The 21,445-nt window shown below is 42.8% G+C and overlaps 1 protein-coding gene across 1 annotated transcript; it reads right to left on the reverse strand.

Annotated features, from left to right (window-relative positions):
• Positions 1–15,411: 15,411 nt before the first annotated feature.
• Positions 15,412–17,165, reverse strand: LOC139383839 (CD276 antigen-like). The gene is made up of 4 exons (XM_071128416.1): positions 16,995–17,165; positions 16,497–16,844; positions 16,033–16,317; positions 15,412–15,874 (listed from the first exon to the last, which is right to left on the reverse strand). The coding sequence occupies exons 1-4, from the start codon at positions 17,062–17,064 to the stop codon at positions 15,687–15,689; spliced, it is 891 nt and encodes a 296-aa protein (XP_070984517.1). The 5' UTR covers positions 17,065–17,165; the 3' UTR covers positions 15,412–15,686.
• Positions 17,166–21,445: the final 4,280 nt, after the last annotated feature.

Genomic DNA, 21,445 nt, shown 5'->3' on the forward strand with positions numbered 1-21,445 from the left:
ACTCCCTTGGTGACAGGTAGTAGCTGAGACTACAGATGTTCTGACTTTATACACTGCACTCTGAGAGAGGTAGTTAGCAAACCAGGCCAAAGACCCCTCAGAGACACCAATCTCATTAGCCGGCACCACAAGAATGGAATGGTCTGCCGTATCAAAAGCTTTGGCCAAGTCAATAAAAATAGCAGCACAACATTGCTTAGAATTAAGGACAATGGTGACATCATTGAGGACCTTTAACCTCTACGGGATCAGTGTCCCCCCCACGGACGGTTGAGCTAACGTGCACTAATGTTATTAGCATGAGGTTGTAAGTAACAACAACATTTCCCAGGACATAGACATATCCGATATGGGCAGAAAGCTTAAATTCTTGTTAATCTAACTGCACTGTCCAATTTACAGTAGCCATTACAGTGAAATAATACCATGATATTGTTTGAGGAGAGTGCACAGTTATGAACTTAAGTGTATTAATAAACCAATTAGCAGGGCAGACTTGATACAACATTTTGAACAGAAATACAATGGTACATTGGAGCAGTCTAAAACTTTGCACATACACTGCTACCATTTAGTGGGCAAAATCTAAATTGCGCCGAAACTGGAATAATACATTGTGGGCTTTCTATTGCATTTCAAAGATGATGGAACAAAAATAAATAAAAAACCTAGTTTGTTTCTTTGTCTTATCTATTACCAGATCTAATGTGTTATTCTCCTACATTAACTTCACAGTGTTTCCTTTCAAATGGGATCACGAAGTGGTATCACTTTGCTTCAGGTCCTGAGCTACAGGCAGTTAGATTTATGTATGTCATTTTAGGCAAAAAATGAAAAAAGGGTCCGATCCTTTTAAGGTTGCAGTGACACATCCATAACCTGAGCGGAAACCAGATTGCATACCAGGGAGAATACTATGGATATCAAGAAAGCCAAGTCAGTTGATTATTGACATGTTTTTCCAACACTTTTGATAAACAGGGCAAAATAGAAATTGGCCTATAACAGTTAGGATCTTCCCTTTTAAATATACAACGCGCCTTCCAAGCAATAGGAACCTACCCGGAAAGGAGAAACAGGTTAAAACGTTCAGAGATAGGCTTGGCGATGATAGGGGCAGCAACCTTAAAGAAGAAAGGGTCTAAACCATCTGACCCAGATGTTTTTTTTTATGGTCAAGTTTAAGGAGCTCCTTTAGCACCTCAGACTCAGTGACCGCCTGCAGGTAGAAACTTTGTAGCGGAGCAGGGGGAAAAGAGGGAGGAGCATCAGGGCTAGTCGCAATAGAAGGGTGGTGGGCGATGAGGAAATGTTGGGCGTAACTATGCCTGTGTAAAATGTAATTATGTTTCACTGTGTAAATAGTTCTCATGGGCACACAAATCATGTATTGAATACTTCTAACAAAAGGTCAACCATAGGCCTGCTGTCATTAAGGTATTGTTGTTGGATGGATTGGAAGTGCGTTGCTGTCTAGCTGTAGGCTAGTCGTCTAGTTATGTTGTCGACCATCATCAGGCGATCTAGGAAAGAAAACAAATATATATAGAAAATATTAAGCTAAATAAATGGTCTACTTCTTTTGACCATGGATGGCATGGAGAACACCAATACCTGCAAGCATCTGAAACAAAAAGCATTTAGGGGAGCTTGCGTATCATTCAGGGGAGCTGAGCCCCTCCCCTGACTCCCGTAATTCGCAACATGGTCCCTAACCCCTAGCCTAGCGTTAGCCACCTAGCTTGGAATTTGTAACATATCACATGCTTTGTAAATTCATAACATATTGTACATTTTGCAAATTCGGAACATATTGTACGTTTTGCAAATTTGTAACTTCTTACGAATTGTAATTCGAAACATATCATATGAATTGGATCATGGACATCCACAAATTAATACATACCATACAAAACATAACATATCATACTAAATGGAGTATCTCTGATATACGTATAGAATAATATGAAATGCTCTGAGACCAGGTAAGACAGGTGTGTCTGAAATATTGACTAGTCTTCTCAGCTTACATTTTCACTCCAGTCTCCTTTTCCCCTTCTGTATCACCTGATTTACTTAACAAAAGATACATCTCAATAGGTGGTCCAGGTATCCTCATGACTTGGGGGGTGGGCCTTTCCCCCTTTGTTTTCTATTGCTCCTCTATAGTTCCTGCAAGCAAGGGGGGTTCAACTGCTTGAATGGCCTTCTCCATGAACTTTGCACTTGTTAACATACAGTGCATTCGGAAAGTATTCATACCCCTTGACTTTTTCCACATTTTGTTAAGTTACAGCCTTATTCTAAAATTTATTCAATTCAACCGTAAGGCTCTCCAGAGGGTAGTGAGGTCTGCACAACGCATCACCGGGGGCAAACTACCTGCCCTCCAGGACACCTACACCACCCGATGTCACAGGAAGGCCATAAAGATCATCAAGGACATCAACCACCCGAGCCACTGCCTGTTCACCCCGCTATCATCCAGAAGGCGAGGTCAGTACAGGTGCATCAAAGCTGGGACCGAGAGACTGAAAAACAGCTTCTATCTCAAGGCTATCAGACTGTTAAACAGCCACCACTAACATTGAGTGGCTGCTGCCAACACACTGACACTGACTCAACTCCAGCCACTTTAATAATGGGAATTGATGGGAAATGATGTAAATATATCACTAGCCACTTTAAACAATGCTACCTTATATAATGTTACTTACCCTACATTATTCATCTCATAGGCATACGTATATACTGTACTCTATATCATCGACTGTATCCTTATGTAATACATGTATCACTAGCCACTTTAACTATGCCACTTTGTTTACATACTCATCTCATATGTATATACTGTACTCGATACAATCTACTGTATCTGCCTATGCTGCTCTGTACCATCACTCATTCATATATCCTTATGTACATATTCTTTATCCCCTCACACTGTGTACAAGACAGTAGTTTTGGAACTGTTAGTTAGATTACTTGTTGGTTATTACTGCATTGTCGGAACTAGAAGCACAAGCATTTCGCTACACTCGCATTAACATCTGCTAACCATGTGTATGTGACAAATAAAATTTGATTTGATTTGATTTGATTTGATTTGTCCACCCCCCTCATCAATCTACAAACAGTACCCCATAATCACAAAGTAAAAAAAAAAAAATTAAAATGTTTGCTTCTTTAGAAATGTAGAAAAAAAAATGAAATATCACATTTACATGAGTATTCAGACCCTTTACTCAGAACTTAGTTGATGCGCCTTTGGTCGCGACTACAGCCTCAAGTCTTGACACACCTGTATTTGGGAAATTCTTCCATTCTTCTCTGAAGATCCTCTCATGCTCTGTCAGGTTGGATGTGGAGCATTGCTGCACAGCTATCTTCAGGTCTCTCCAGAGATGTTCGATCGGGTTCAAGTCTGGGCTCTGGCTGGGCCACTCAAGGACATTCAGAGACTTGTCCTGAAGCCACTCCTGCGTTTCTTTGGCTGTGGGTCGTTGTCCTGTTAGAAGGTGAACCTTCGCCCAGTCTGAGGTCCTGAGCGCTCTGGAGCAGGTTTTCATCAAGGATCTCTCTGTACTTTGCTCCGTTCATCTTTCCCTCAGTCCTGACTAGTCCCCCACTCCCTGCCACTGAAAAACATCCCCACAGCATGATGCTGCCACCGCCATGCTTCACCGTAGGGATGGTGACAGGTTTCCTCCAGATGTTACGCTTGGCATTCAAGCCAAAGAGTTCAATCTTGGTTTCATCAGACCAGATAATCTTGTTTCTCATGGTCTGAGAGTCCTTTAGGTGCCTTTTGGCAAACTCCAAGCAGGCTGTCATGTGCCTTTTACTGAGGAGTGGCTTCCGTCTGGCCACTCTACCATAAAGGCCTGATTGGTGGAGTGCTGCAGAGATGGTTGTCCTTCTGGAAGGTTCTCCCATCTCCACAGAGGAACTCTGGAACTCTGTCAGAGTGACCATTGGTTTCTTGGTCATCTCCCTGACCAAGGCCCTTCTCCCCCGATTGCTCAGTTTGGCCGGGTGGACAGCTCTAGGAAGAGTCTTGGTGGTTCCAAACTTCTTCCATTTAAGAATGATGGAGGCCACTGTGTTCTTGGGGACCTTTAATGCTGCACACATTTTTTGGTACCCTTCCCCAGATCTGTGCCTTGACACAATCCTGTCTTGGAGCTCTACGGATAATGCCTTCGACCTCATGGCTTGGTTTTTGCTCTGACATGCACTGTCAACTTTGGGAACTCATATAGACAGGTGTGTGCCTTTCCAAATCATGTCCAATCAATTGAATTTACCACAGGTGGACTCCAATTAAGTTGTAGATACATCTTAAGTATGATGAATGGAAACAGGATGCACCTGAGCTCACTTACGTAAATAAGCTATTTCGTTTTTTTCTTTTTAATAAATTTGCAAAAATAATTAAAAACCTGTTTTGGGTTTTTCATGGTGGCTTATTGTGTGTAGATTTAATCAATGTTTGAATAAGGCTGTAACAACAAAAATGTGCAAAAAGTGAAGGGGTCTGAATACTTTCTGAATGCACTGTATATCTGATATAGCTAGCTAGTTTTTGTTCTAGTGCAATGTCCATTAAATGTTACAGCCACAACATCAATGTTATGTTCTGTTAATTACTGATGTCCCCTTTAAGGATGGAGCACCCTTGGTCATGCGCAGTATTGTTCTATGTTATTCTGGTACTAACTAGTTTGAGTAAATGTGAAGCTCCAGTTCAATTGCTTGTATTCCGAGTCTTTCTTATTACATAAATAAGTACTAAGTGTTAAGACACTACAATGGCGACGAGGATGATTACCTGCAGTGTGCATCACGAATACAGATGGAGTTCGTAGGAAGAGAGGAAGATTTTGACCCTGTAGCACAACAGCTAGCAAGCAGTGAAGACGAGGGGAGAGCTAACGAGAACGAGGCGGCAGATCAAAGACCCGTGGAGCCGGAGGTAAAGAGAATGGCTAGCATCGGGAAAATAGATGTGTTTGATGACACGCAAGAAAACTGGGCAACTTACATTGAACGACTGGAACAGTACTTCATTGCAAACGACATTGCTGATAACAAAAGAGTACCAGCGTTGTTGAGTTTAATTGGCCCAAAAACATACAGTTTGCTAAGAGATCTGACTGCCCCTCTGAAGCCCTCAAATAAAACATTCACAGAGATTGTGGAGATATTGCAAAATCACCTATCACCTAAACCACTCCTCATCGCGGAACGTTTTCGTTTCCACAAGAGAGATCAGAATGAGGGGGAGGGTGTTAGTACATATGTAGCAGTGTTGAAGAAACTGTCTGAACATTGCCAGTTGGGAGAGAACCTAAATGACACATTAAGGGATAGATTTGTGTGTGGACTGAAACATGAACACATTCAAAAACGTTTGCTCACAGAATCAGAGCTCACGTTTGCAAAGGCTGTTGAAATTGCTGTGGCTATGGAAATCGCGACTAAAGATGCATTTGAGTTGCAAAGTAAAAGAAGTACTGACCTGTCACAAATTTCCCTGCACAAGTTTTCACGCAGTCGACAGCGCCCCCGTGTGGCCGAAAAATGCAACAGGTGTGACAGAGATGGTCACAAAGCAGAGGACTGCCGTTTCAAAGACAAAATTTGTCACAAATGCAGTAGAAGGGGGCACATTCAAAGAGCATGCAAAGCAAAATTCAGTCACAACAGTAAAACTGAGAAAATTAAAGGGTTGGTGAATGCACTAGCAGAGAACAGTGGCAGTGATTCAGATGAACGATTAATTGGTACAATGGAGTTAAACACAGTGACTTCTCCCAGCAGTAGCATAATATGGGTGACACCAGATATCGAAGGCAAACCCCTCAAAATGGAGCTGGACACAGGATCTGCAGTGTCTATAATTTCCACTACTGTCTACAATGAGCACTTTAAGGCTATCAAGCTGAAGAACACAAATGTGTTGCTGAAGACATACTCAGGAGAGAGATTGAGCCCAATGGGGGCGTTGCAGGTCAGAGTGCATTATGGGGGGCAAACACAGCAGTTACAGCTGTATGTGGTGCCTGGAACTGGCCCCCCATTATTTGGCAGGGAATGGCTTTCAAAAATAAAGCTGAATTGGTGTGACTTGAAAATGCTCCACACGTTCCAGTCCAAAGAGAAAGGCACAGACCAAACACTGGAACACTTGCGGAAGAAATACAACACAGTTTTCAGTGATCAGATGGGAACAGTAAAAGGCTTCACAGCAAAACTTGTACTAAGAGATGACGCAACCCCGAAATTCTGCAAAGCCAGATCTGTTCCATACTCCCTGAGACCAAAGGTGGAAGCGGAAATCGATCGCTTGCAGGATACAGGGATCCTGACGAAAGTGGACAGAAGCGAATGGGCCACACCCATAGTTCCTATTGTGAAGAAAGACGGGTCTGTTAGAATGTGTGGGGACTTCAAGGTAACTGTGAATTCAATGTTGCATGTGGACCAATACCCCCTACCACGTCTGGATGACATCTTTGCTGCACTAGCTGGTGGGAAACACTTCAGTAAAATCGATCTGAAACAGGCTTACCTGCAGCTACCGGTTGAAGAGAGTTCCAAACAGTACCTGACAATAAACACACACAAAGGTCTATACAGGTATAACCGCCTGGTTTTTGGCATTGCATCAGCCCCAGCCATTTGGCAACGAACTATTGACCAGATTTTGCAAGGAATCCCAGGAACCCAGTGTATCCTGGATGACATGATCATAACAGGACGCACCGACAAAGAGCACCTGGCTAACCTGGAAGAGGTCCTGAAAAGACTGAAAGAGTATGGTCTACAGGCAAACTTAAAGAAGTGTGAGTTCTTCAAAGACAATATTGTCTTCTGTGGACATGAGATTGACTGCAATGGATTGCACAAAACACAGGACAAAATCGAGGCAGTGGTACAGGCACCACGACCACAAAATATCACAGAAGTAAGATCTTTCACGGGACTGATCAATTACTACAGAAGATTCCTCCCAAACCTTTTAGCAGTACTCCAGCCTCTAAATCAGCTCCTGGAAAAGAATAGGACATGGCGGTGGACAGAGCAGTGTGAAAATGCATTTCTGGAGGCAAAACGGCTCATAACATCTGAACAGGTCCTGATGCATTACGACCCTGAAATGCCAGTGAAGTTGGCTTGTGATGCGTCCCCTTATGGATTAGGGGCAGTCCTTTCACACACACTGAAAGATGGGTCAGAGAGGCCAGTTGCATTTGCGTCACGAACATTGAATGATGCAGAGAAAAACTACTCACAAATTGACAAAGAAGCACTGGCACTAGTGTGGGGCGTCAAGAAATTCCACGCATACCTATATGGCAAGCGTTTCACACTGGTTACAGATCACCAGCCGTTGCTTTCCATTTTCAGTCCAAAGAAAGGCATTCCGGCAATGACAGCAGCCAGGTTACAGCGATATTCCCTGTTCCTTGCCAGTCATATGTATGACATTGAGTTTAAGCCGTCATCCCTCCACACAAATGCAGATGGATTATCCAGACTGCCGTGTACAAGAGAAAGACAAAGGAGGGTGGATGCAGTGGACATGTTCCATACCGCTCAGCTCGAGGCCCTACCTGTCACAAGCACAGTTATCAAACAGGAGACAAGGAAAGATGTGACCTTGTCAAAAGTGTAAAGCTACACCATGTCAGGATGGCCAGCTACTGGCAGAAAGGAGCTGACTCCGTATTTCCAGCGGAGAAACGAAATTACAACGTACCAAGGATGTTTGATGTGGGGAATGAGAGTCATGATACCCCAGAAATGCCAACATCTAGTCTTGCAGCAACTACATGAAGGTCATGTTGGAATTGTCAAAATGAAGCTGCTCGCAAGGAGCCACTTCTGGTGGCCAGGTCTGGACCAACAGATAGAAAATATGGCAAAGAACTGTAGTGGATGTTTGGAAACCCTTCACATGCCTGCTCCTGTCCCAGTCCACCCATGGGAATGGCCCGCAGAGCCATGGCAGAGAATTCATGTGGACTACGCTGGTCCCTTTGAAAAGCACATGTTTCTGGTTATAGTTGATGCCCATTCCAAATGGCCAGAGGTGTTTTGCACTGACTCCTCCACCTCAGCTCAGACGATAGAGTGTCTCAGAACAACGTTTGCACGCTTCGGTTTGCCACTGCAGCTGGTAAGTGACAACGCGCAAGCTTTTGTAAGTGACGAGTTTACAAGATTCATGTCAGTAAATGGAATCAAACACTCAACCTCAGCTCCGTACCACCCTGCCACCAATGGGCTGGCAGAACGCTTTGTGCAAACCCTAAAGCAAGGACTCCGTGCAGCAAAACGAGACGAAGGGACTTTGCAAACAAAACTGGCCAAGTTCCTGGCCTCCTACCGAAACACCCCACATGCCACGACAAATGAAAGCCCAGCCGCACTGATGTTTGGGAGGCCTCTCCGCACACAGCTGGACATCATGAAGCCAAACAGGCGTAATGAAGTGCTGAACAAACAAGCCAAGATGCTCTCCGGTGGCCGGGAGCGCCATCTCCAAACAGGACAGGAAGTGATGGTGCGAGACTACAGAAGAGGAGGGAAATGGACAAGAGTGACCGTACACACACAAACGGGACCCAGAACTTACCAGGTTCAAGTGAGCCCAGACATAATGTGGCGGCGTCACATTAACCAAATGCATTCCAGGGAAAACAGCACAACAATCGAGAGAGAACAGGCGCAGAGAGCTCCTGAGAGTGACACACAGGGAACTGTAGAGGACGGTGGGGCAGTAGAGAGACCCCAGGCTGAAAGAAGGGAACGTGTTGATGAAGGTGCTGCTATAGCAGACGCTATAATGGAACAAGCACACACTGAGGATGTTCAGGAGCCTCCAGACAATCTGAGGCGCTACCCAGAACGAAGGCACCGTCCACCAGACAGACTAGACTTATAAACAAACAAACAAAAACGAACTGTTCAAGTTCAATTTAAAAGATGCAAAATAACTACAACAAGTTCTGTGAAATGTTTCAGTTGTGGTTTGGTAAAAGTAACTCTGATTGTATAAGAGAAGGAATGTTATGTTCTGTTAATTACTGATGTCCCCTTTAAGGATGGAGCACCCTTGGTCATGCGCAGTATTGTTCTATGTTATTCTGGTACTAACTAGTTTGAGTAAATGTGAAGCTCCAGTTCAATTGCTTGTATTCCGAGTCTTTCTTATTACATAAATAAGTACTAAGTGTTAAGACACTACAATCAACATGATCATTCATCTGCAGACCAGCAAGGAGGAGAAATGCCTGCTTTGGATGAGATAGCTAGAACAACATCAACTAGTATGAGGATTCTGTGTTATGCACTATAGCCCGTTACCATATATGTGATTGAATATTATCTGCTGTTGACTTGTGTGGATGTATGTATGTGTTTTGCAACATAGCTGACTTGAAACATTGATAACAGTTTCAGGGCCATGGGCCTTTCTCATGATGGAAATATACAGAGTAGCATGAAGACAGGAACTGTGCAATGAGTTGGGGGGGCACATTCAGAGCGTGGTGTTGCGGGAACAAGCTGTCTTTTTGTTAGATAACAGGAGCCAGGTGCGAGATAACAGTATCGAGCATGAGCGCATGGATGTTCTTCACAGCAACCGTTGCATCTATCAACTGAATTGCTTAGGGGGTTAGGACCAGCCTCTGCGCCAACAATCAACGATAGGCTGGGTGAGTCTAAACCACGCCCAGTCTCTACTCTGACAGGCCGGCTCGGAAGTGGAACTATTATTGTCAGAGTATATTTATAATATCTTTGTCAGGAACAAGTCAGTTCTCTGTTTTGCCCGTATATACGAAAATTGCATTTACCACTTATTGCTTAGCTAATAAAAAATACATAGTATACAATCGGTGACTCAGTGTCATATTTATCCTGATACCAGATTCGAATTGACGCAACTCTAACACTAGTTAGCTACAGTATCAGATAGACAGTTTCTAGGAAAAGCATGGACAGAGCTAGCAAGGAAATTACGTTTTGATTTACAGAAGAAGATTCACCAGTCGCAAAATCTTATTAGATTTGTTCACATATCAAGTTCCATGTTTGCAAGTGTAGTTGCATTTATTCTCAAAATAAGTTACATATTTGCAAATATTTTTTGCAACTACTAAACTAATTATACAGACGCAACTCATATTTTACATGTGCAAATCCTACTTTACATGCTAGTGTACTGATAACATTATCTTACCTTCATAATCATGTCTAAATTTAGACATTCCATGTAATGTAAGCGATAACGGTGAGTTGAACTCCACTTAATTATTGTTTTGTGTCACATTCATTTATTTTCTTTTGCGTGTTCCATATTTCTTTAGCCAGCCACAGAGTCGGGGGCGAAATGTACTGTTCATTTGTTGAGGACCAACAGCTTGCGTTGAATAGTTTATGAAAGAGGTTGAACTGACTGAATAAAGTGAATCTCCTACACCCTTTTTGCTATTCATAAACCAATCCAACAACGTAGTTAAATGTCCATGGTATTGCATCAGGACACGTAAACTAAAGGTATTCTTTGTATTTTCCTAGGATTCAAAGCCCATGTCGAGACTTGCAAGTGACCGCTAAAGTGACTCGTCAGTGTAGCCTATTGATGGGTTGTTCGCAAATAGAACAGCTCTTTTTGAACGGATCACATCGGTGAGAGAGACATTTGGCTCTCTAATTTACATACTGGTAGGCTACTACTGCTTTTTGGCGATTATCTGCATTCCATGAAAATGTTGAATCCTCACTGCAGAAACAATAGGTAGTGAAGAGGGCCTCATTCTGGTCCAAAATGTGATAAGCAGGTTGAAGGTTATAAAAGCTAATGTTGTAATACTTATACAATATGATTAAATATGCAATTTCCTGCAATTCTATATTGTTTCTCAACAGGGAATAGATGTTTTCTTGACAAAACGGTAATATACCACCTTCCCTCAAAGTCCCACCCACAATGATTTATTGACCGTCTTAAACCCTACCAACTCTGACTCACAAATATCCTGCCCCCTTCCCTGACAATCCCACCTACAGTGATTGATTGAGAGGCCAAACTGTTAGAGATAATTCACTCAATTTACAAAATGACACATTGGTTTCCTTAGCTTAAGTGTTCACAGTAGCGGAGCCAAATACATAATTTTAAGAACAATCATCATTGTGGCAATTCATATCTTTCAGAAAAACTGTAAATATGTGTCACACCCTAACCATAGAGAGCCCCCTGTGTACTCTATGGTGTATAGGTCAGAGCGTGACTAGAGGGGTTTCTAGCTTTTCTATTTCTATGTTGGTATTTGTATGATTATTGTTGTCTCTAATTGGGGATCACACTTAAGTTGCCCATTGTTCCCACCTATGTTGTGGGATATTATTTTCAGTTAGTGTCTAAGTGCGCTCTGTACTGGACGTTAGTTTATTCTTTGTTGTTTTTGTTAAGTTTCACTTTGTAATAAAGTATGTGGAACTATACGCACGCTGCGTCTTGGTCCGCTCCTTTCGACAAACGTGACAGAATATCCCACCAAACAAGGACCAAGCAGCGTGCCAGGGAGGAAACAGTGAGTTGGACATGGGAGGAGATTATGGGCGGACACGAAACCCTTCCTTGGCGGGAGTCGCAAAGGAGTATAGGGGAACAGCGACGACGCCGCGTTCCGCAGCCACAGAAACCCCAAGATTTTTTTTGGGGGGGGGGCACAAGGGGCGGTCAGCTGAGCAGAGGTGTGTGCCAGAGACCGTCTGGCAGACGATGGAGGAGTTTAATGAGGGATACCGGAGAGAGGTGTTGGCGAGGAGTATGCTGCAGCGTAGGCATGCTGAAGAGTGTGTCATCAGTCCGGTGCCATCTGTGCCGGCTCCACGCACCAGGCCTCCAGTGCGCCTCCCCAGCCCGGTACATTCTGTGTCGGTTCCTCGCAATCGCCCTGAAGAATGTGTCTTCAGTCCGCTGCCACAGAAACTCTAGGAAATGTACACACCGTACACACCTTTCATGCACTAACACTTGCCTGTTCTTACTAGCACTGACTTTGGTGATGGCTGCTTTATTGAGGGATGTTTTACTTACTATGACTGTGAGATGTGGTTGTCTCACCTATAAACCTTAAGATGAATGCACTAACTGTAAGTCTGGATGAGTGTCTGCTAAATTCCCGAAAATGTAAATGTAAGGCTCTGACTCCTGTATGTGGAGATCTCTCATGGAAGAGGATTCCATATGTGACTGCTGTGACTCTGTCACGTGTGCTCCCTCTCCGGCCACTAGGTCACCAGGCTGCTCTTTAGGGCGCACACCCGTCACCAGCGTTACGCGCATAATGACACTCACCTGGACTCCGTCACCTCCTTGATTACCTGCCCTTTATATGTCAGTCCTTTTGGTTTCTTCCCCAGTCGTCATTGTTGCTGTTTCATGTCGGTGTGCTGTTCGTTTTTCTTGTTGTGTTCGTTTATTTATTAAATGTATTCACTCCCTGAACTTGCTTCCCGTCTCTCATCGTTACAGACTCCAAATGTGTGACGTCCAAACCCAAAAGAGCTATTATGGATGGTGAGTGACTGTCAACCTAACAACCCATAATCACACTGCCTCTGTTTGGTTTGGGTAAACAGCACTGACATGTCCCTTGTGCTCAAATAAGCCATGGGACTAAGTGATTTGTAGGGAGTAGTGATGATAAGACCTCTAACCCTGTTTATTTCCATATCCTTTAGGGTTTGCCAGCATTGATCTTCTGCTGCTCTCAGATCAGCTATCCACACCAAAGGGTGGTTTCCTACCAGTCAGTCCCTCACTGGTCAATGACGATGATGAAGATGTTGTCTGGTGTGACATCAAAATGGATGGGAAGATGGATGAGTGTGACAACCCAGAGGATATACTGGAACCTTTGATGTGGAGAAGTATCGTGATAAGGAAGAGCTGTGCTACACTCGTTCCACGGAAAAATAACAACATTTAGAGGAGGATGAAGCCGTGCCCTTAGAGGGTGAGGAGTCAGATGTGGTTCAGATTGTATTTAGAAAGGGGAAGATATGAGGGTACACATGGGTCGGGTATGATGGATTTAGAGTTGATAAGTGGAGAAGGTCAGGGTTTAGAGCTGTGGAGGGGGTAGAGTTTAAAGAGAGCGGGAGGGATCAGTGTTGATAGAGGAGGAGGGCTCTAGTGTGAGGGAATGAAGAGACCTCATCCCTGGGATCAGGGATGGGGAAGAAGTCCGTATCACAGGAAGAGGTGCTTTCACAGTCCATGAAGGAATAGGGATTTTGGGTGGGCGAGGAGCAGCTACTGGATAAGGGGAGGGAAGGAAGAGAGCAGGCTGTGGGGAGATCTTGGCTGATTATGCTTGGCCTGCTTGGCCAAACACGACTCCAACACCATCATTAAGTTTGCTGACGACACAACAGTGGTAAGCCTGATCACCGGCAACGATGAGACCCCTATAGGGAGGAGGTCAGAGAACTGGCAGTGTGGTGCCAGGACAACAGCTTCTCCCTCAATGTGAGCAAGACAAAGGAGCTTATCATGGACTACAGGAAAAGGCGGGCCGAACAGGCCCCCATTAACATCGATGGGGCTATAGTGGTTGGGTCCAAACAAAATATCATGGTCCAAACACACCAAGACAGTCGTGAAGAGGGCACAACAAAACCTTTTCCACCTCAGGAGACTCAAAAGATTTGGCATGGGTCCCCATATCCTCAAAAAGTTCTACAGCTGCACCATCAAGGCAATCCTGACCAGTTGCATCACTGCCTGGTATTGCAACTGCTTGGCATCTGACCGTAAGGCACTACAGAGGGTAGTGCGCACGTCCCAGTACATCACTGGGGCCAAGCTTCCTGACATCCAGGACCTATATAATAAGGCGGTGTCAGAGGAAAGCTCATAAAATTGTCGGAGACTCCAGTCACCCAAGTCATAGACTGGTTTCTTTGCTACCGCACGGCAAGCGGTACCGGAGCTCCAAGTCTAGGACCAAAAGGCTCCTTAACAGCTTCTAACCCCCAAGCCATAAGACTGCTGAACAATTAATCAACTGGTCACCAGACTATTTACATTGACCCCCGCCCCCCCATTAGTTTTGCACACTGCTGCTATTCGCTGTTTATTATCTATGCATAGTCACTTCACCCCTACCTACATGTACAAACTAACCTGTACCCCTGCACACTGACTCGGTACCCCCTGTATATAGCCTCGTTATTTTATTGTTACTTTCCATTATTTTTTACTTTAGTTTATTTGGTAAATATTTTCTTAACCGACAGTGCAGTTCAAGAAGAGTTAAGGGCTTGTAAGAAAGCATTTCACGGTAATGTCGACACTTGTTGCATTCGGTGCATGTGACAACTAACGTTTGATTTGATTATGATGAACAGGTAGAGACCGGGATTGTTGGTGGAATAGACTTGCCCGAGTTTGGCGTTTCAAGTGGCGGTAGGGTCAGTGAGAGACCATACAGTGGTTCATTTAACACCATAGACTTCTATTCCACTGTACACCTGACTCGTTTGAAGTAAAAACAAAATTGATATAAAGTCAATACAACTCCTCTAAAATGTTTAAGACAAATGGATTTGGTTAGGACATTTTCCTGATAAATAATACTTTCTGAACGAACAGCTATGAAGGAAGCAAAGTATGTTTAGCTAAACTAAGAACAGTAATTTCCTTGCCCTTGGAATGTTGATAAGCCTCTTTACAGTCATCAATTGATACCATTATTTTCCCAGTCAGACAATTGGCCTCAATATTTGCTTGTACACCCTATGACTAGCTTAATGGGTGTTAAAGTGCAATATTGTTTCAACCACAACTCTTATGATGGGATAACAAACCACATGTAGATAAGTGGTCTCCACAATATCCCCACTAAGTGCTTCATAAGTGCCATAATAAAATTACTATGTGTGTACTATATAGGTACAGTAGGCTATGCATAACCGTTGTCACATTCCATTAACATGACATGAAGAGACGGTTGGTCTGAAATGTGAGTGAGTCATACAGGAGCTCCGGAGTGGCCCAGCGGTCTAAGGCACTGCATCTCAGTGCTAGAGGTGTCACTACAGACCCTAGTTCAATTCCAGGCTGTATCACAACTGGCTGTGATTGGGAGTACCATAGGGTGGTGCACAATTGGCCCAGTGTTGTCCAGGTTAGGGTTTGGCCGAGGTAGGCCGTCATTGTAAAGAAGAATTTGCTCTTAACTGACTTGCTTGGTTAAGTAAAATACAATCACTGTACCTTTTAACTGGATATATTGTACATCTATTGTACATTCACTATAAGAATTCAGTTTTAACAACCTTTACTGAGACGCAGCTAGTCAATGATGCACTTAATCCATACATTTAAATAAATATGTATTATTCCACTTTTTGTCTCTTTCTCTGAATAAATACATTGGCAACCATTTCTGTGTTTGAGAAGAAACTAAGTAGCACCCACATTTACATGGTGAACTATAAAGTACTATGGCAGTAACTCCTTGGAAAGATACTACGGGCTGTATTGCAAACACTGGCAAGAATCATGTTGACGCCATAGATCCATTCATTATATATTCCTAAATGTCTTGTCTTTTTCTCCGTTATAAAGTACATTAAAAGGCGTTTGTGATGACTTATGCGCCTGATGGTGTTTTGTAGACAGGTGATGGTTTCTCCGATGGCCATGGCACGTAATTTCTCAGTGCTGGCATTAATAGTACAAACAACAGCAGTACAAATGTCACTATAGGAACAAGAATTGTCCATCTCTTCTTGTTGTCTCCAGAAATTCTGCCTTTTTCCACTGACGACCTCTCATTTGCTGTGAACAGAAATTTAGGACATTGTGATTATACTGTATGTCTAAACAACTGAACTCTATTTCTCTCTCTTGCTCGCTCGCGCTCTCTCCTCTCTCTCTCTCGTTCAGTAAAGAGGCAATGTCAAGTGTTTTTTAAATCCAGGATATTGTCTATGTACCTGAGTGAAGTGTGATCTCTCTCCTGATCTCCTGTCCCAGGGCCTTGTTCTTTAAGACGAAGGTGATGGTCTCGTTGACTTGTCCCTGTAGATTTAATGTACTGAACACAGTGTATAGACCCTGTGTGTCCTCTGAGATGTTTGTGACTGTGTTATTGGTGACATCATCACCGCTGTCATCCAGCCAATGCACTGAGGGTCGCGGGTACCCTCCCTGTGAGGTCAAGAGTAGCTCCACATCTCTTGGAGATGCTGTGAACTTCAGGTGTGGCTCAGGGTAGTATGCTGAAATAAGAGGCAATGGACACAGTTTAATGGCATGAAAGAATATACAAGTATCTCAGTAAGCATTATACAGTACATCACAAGGAACCCTAATTAGTGTGTCAAATTACTCATTTTCTAGTACATCAGTAAATTCTCAGTCCACAAAGCAGAAAACCATGTTTAATATGATATCACACCTGCTAATTTCAGGGCAAAGGTTTTCGTCTTACTGCCCAGCAGTGTGCTCACGGAGCAGGTATAGTCTCCTTTGTCCCCCAGGTTGGTACGGTCCAGCCTGAGAGAGGCATTACCCCTCTTCATCTCAGAGTGGTACAGGCTGGTTCTGTTGGTATAGTGACTGCTCTGTCTGTCCAGTTGGTCCTGTCCGTGGTAGAAACTGTGTATCACCTCCAGGCCTCTCTGCCATGTTATCACACTGTTGTCCAGGTCCCAGGCCTTTCCCACAGGGAAGCTGCAGTCTAGGACCACATACTGCCCCACGATGGCAAGTTGAGGCTCACGAGGAACACTGATCTCAAATTCAACTATAGACAGAGGGACACAGACAATCTTACTACCCCATCTAAGAGATGGCATGATTACAGTGACCCTTTCTATTAGATACATGACTCATTACATTAAAGTAGTTAGTCACGATTGACCGTAAAAGAAGGTGTACCATGGAAGTGTCTTACCAGAATAGGATGCCTTGATGATGAGGAGAGAAACAAAACATATTTGAGTGACCCAGGATTTCCAGCTCATGACAGAGTTCACTGTATTTAACTAGTATCAAATTCAAGTAAGTCCTTCAATGAATTTGTAGCAGTCCAGGAACTGGTGTCTTATAAAGTGTCTTGAAGAATGACTGAACTATTGATCTACGTCATCTACTGTACTTTTCACATTTTCTTCACACCTTGGCTGCACCCTCTAACAGGTTTCATGATGTTCCATTGCATTCCTTAAAAGGTAGCGTTTCCTGTATGACTTCTCTTCTCAGTTATTGCTGTAAATCAAGATCCAACCCCATTATATTTTGATCCAATTTTTTTTTTTACAGCCCCCAACAGAGATGCGTCCATTATTGTAAAAACGATTAAGAATTCTCTGTTGTGCAGACATACAGTTGAAGTCAGAAGATTACATACACTTAGGTTGGAGTCATTAAAACTCGTATTTCAACCACACCACAAATTTCTTGTTAACAAACTATAGTTTGGCAAGTCGGTTAGGACATCTACTTTGTGCATGACACAAGTAATTTTTCCAACAATTGTTTACAGACAAATTATTTAACTTATAATTCACTGTATCACAATTCCAGTGGGTCCGAAGTTTACATACACGAAGTTGACTGTGCCTTCAAACAGCTTGGAAAATTCCAGAAAATTATGTCATGGCTTTAGGAGCTTCTGAAAGGCTAATTGACATCATTTGAGTCAATTGGAGGTGTACCTGTGGATGTATTTCAAGGCCTACCATCAAACTCAGTGCATCTTTGCCTGACCTCATGGGAAAATCAAAAGAAATCAGACAAAAAAATTGTAGACCTCCACAAGTCTGGTTCATCCTTGGGAGCAATTTCCAAAGGCCTGAAGGTACCACGTTCATCTGTACAAACAATAGTACGCAAGTATAAACATCATGGGAACACGCAGCCGTCATACCGCTCAGGAAGGAGAGGTGTTCTGTCTCCTAGAAATGAACGTACTTTGGTGCGAGAAGTGCAAATCAATCCCAGAACAACAGCAAAGGACCTCGTGAAGATTCTGGAGGAAACAGATACAAAAGTATCTATATCCACAGTAAAACGAGTCCTATATCGACATAACCTGAAAGGCTGCTCAGCAAGGAAGAAGCCACTGCTCAAAAACCGCCATAAAAAAGACAGACTACGATTTTCAACTGCACATGGGGACAATGATCATACTTTTTTGGGGAGAAATGTCCTCTGGTCTGATGAAACAAAAATAGAACTGTTTGGCCATAATGACCATCGTTATGTTTGGAGGAAAAAGGGGGGGTCTTGCAAGCCGAAGAATACCATCCCAACTGTGAAGCACGGGGGTGGCAGCGTCATGTTGTAGGGGTTCTTTGCTGCAAGAGGGTCTGGTGCACGTCACAAAATAGATGGCATCATGAGGAAGGGAAGTTGTGGATAGATTGAAGCAGCATCTCAAGACATCAGTCAGGGAGTTATAAAGCTTGGTCGCAAATGGGTCTTCCAAATAGACAATGACCCCAAGCATACTTTCAAAGTTGTGGCAAAATGGCTTAAGGCAAACAAAGTCAAGGTATTGGAGTGGCCATCACAAAGCCCTGACCTCAATCCTATAGAAAATGTGTGTGCAGAACTGAAAAAGTGTAGGCGAGCAAGGAGGCTTACTAACCTGACTCAGTTACACCAGCTCTGTCAGGAGGAATGAGCCAAGATTCACCCAACTTATTGTGGGAAGCTTGTGGAAGGCTACCCGAAACATTTGATCCAAGTTCAACAATTTAAAGGCAATGCTACCAAATACTAATTGAGTGCATGTAAACTTCTGACCCACTGAGAATGTGATGAAAGAAATAACAGCTGAAATAAATCATTCTCTCTAATATTATTCTGACATTTCACATTCTTAAAATAAAGTGGTGTTCCTAATTGACCTAAGACAGGGAATTTTTACTAGGATTAAATGTCAGGAATTGTGAAAATCTGAGTTCAAATGTGTTTGGCTAAGGTGTATGTAAACTTCCGACTTCAACTGTACACCTATTCATGTCGGAACATGTTTCTTTCATTCGAACTAGACAAACACACCCTCCCAGTGTTGTTGGAAGCTCAGTAACCATGACAAATAAACATCTGGCCTTGCAACTCAACATAAATTAGCTTTGTACCACTAAATACCCAGGAGACAAATGAAATATGAACAGCATATTGGCTAAAGTTGAAGTCGGAAGTTTACATACATTTAGGTTGGAGTCATTAAAACTTGTTTTTCAACTACTCCACAAATTTCTTGTTAACAAGCTATTGTTTTGGCAAGTTGGTTAGGACATCTACTTTGTGCATGACACAAGTAATTTTTCCAACAATTGTTTACAGACAGATTATTTCACTTGTAATTCACTGTATCACAATTCCAGTGGGTCAGAAGTTTACATACACTAAGTTGACTGTGCCTTTAAACAGCTTGGAAAATTCCAGAAAATTATGTCATGGCTTTTTAAGCTTCTGATAGGCTAATTGACATTATTTGAGTCAATTGGAGGTGGATGTATTTCAAGGCCTGCCTTCAAACTCAGTGCGTCTTTGCTTGACATCATGGGAAAATATAAAGAAATCAGCCAAGACCTCAGAAAAGTAATTGGAGACCTCCACAAGTCTGGTTCATCATTGGGAGCAATTTCCAAATGCCTGAAGGTACCATGTTCATCTGTACAAACAATAGTACGCAAGTATAAACACCATGGGACCACGCAGCCATCATACCGCTCAGGAAGGAGACGTGTTCTGTCTCCTAGAGATGAACGTACTTTGGTGCAAAAGGTGCAAATCAATCCCAGAACAACAGCAAATGACCTTGTGAAGATGCTGGAGGAAACAGATACAAAAGTATCTATATCCACAGTAAAACAAGTCCTATATCGACATAGCCTGAAAGGCCGCTCAGCAAGGAAGAAGCCACTGCTCCAAAACCACCATAAAAAAGCCAGACTATGGTTTTGGCAGAGCTGAAAAAGCGTGTGCGAGCAAGGAGGCCTACAAACCTGACTCAGTTACACCAGCTCTGTCAGGAGGAATGGGCCAAATTTCACCCAACTTATTGTAGGAAGCTTGTGGAAGGCTACCCGAAACGTTTGACCCAAGTTAAACAATTTAAAGGCAATGCTACCAAATACTAATGAGTGTATGTAAACTTCTGACCCACTGGGAATGTCATGGAATAAATAAAAGCTGAAATAAATCATTCTCTCTACAATTATTCTGACATTTCACATTCAATATAGTGGTGATCCTAATTGACCTAAGACAGGGATTTTTTTTACTAGGATTCAGGAATTGTGAAAATCTGAGTTTAAATGTATTTGGCTAAATTGTATGTAAACTTCCGACTTCAACTGTATATGAATTTACATCCAACTAAGAGCAAGTGGACAAATAACAGCTTGGACTGACGAAACGTTTGACATTAAGCATACTGACATATACCATTGTCAATCTCAATGTCATCTTCTGCTTCAGTTATGTTGAGTCAACACATAGATGTGTCAAAGACATACATACAACTTTGTTTAAAAAAAACATGACTGGATTATGACTCATCACCTGTGACACCAGCACATGACAAAATCATGTGAACCAAGACATGCTGAAAATAAAATACAATTCTGGGTAATACCTTGAAGCAGGAGTTTTTGGTTGATACTGTAGGACCCTTTCAGCTTTCAAAAAGACCCCCTGCTCAATAAAATAACATTTAGCATCGATTCCATGGGATTTTTCTCTCTTTTTTTATCTAAAAATTACAGTTAACAGTGAATGAGTTGAGAGTCCACTCCCTCCCACCACCAGTAATCAGATACAACTGGATACAATGTGCACCCATGGCAACACATTTAGATAAGAATGTGAACAGACCAGCTAGTCTGGTTCCAGATCTGTTTGTTCTCTTCCCAATGCCATTGGTTTCATTGTCAAGCCAATCACCATCCTCTATTCTTCATTGTTTTGTTTGAAAAAAACTACAATATTATAGCAGTTTCAACAAACTTCTAAACCTACTTACAAGAGACAGAGCTAATCTGAGATGCAACTAATCCACAGAATTAGGGATTTGTTATACGAATAAATAACTATTTATTTTACATTTACAGTACATACAGAAAGTGCTGCAGAGATGGTTGTCCTTCTGGAAGGTTCTGCCATATCCACAGTGGAACTCTGGAACTCTGTCAGAGTGACCATTGGGTTCTTGGTCACCTCCCTGACCAAGGCCCTTCTCCCCTGATTGCGCAGTTTGGCTGGGCGGACAGCTCTAGGAAGAGTCTTGGTGGTTCCAAACTTATTCCTTTTAAGAATGATGAAGGCCACTGTGTTCTTGGGGACCTTCAATGCTGCACACATTTTTTAGTACCCTTCCCCAGATCTGTG

The sequence above is a fragment of the Oncorhynchus clarkii genome, chromosome 25, assembly GCF_045791955.1.
Source record: "Oncorhynchus clarkii lewisi isolate Uvic-CL-2024 chromosome 25, UVic_Ocla_1.0, whole genome shotgun sequence".
NCBI lineage: Eukaryota > Metazoa > Chordata > Actinopteri > Salmoniformes > Salmonidae > Oncorhynchus > Oncorhynchus clarkii.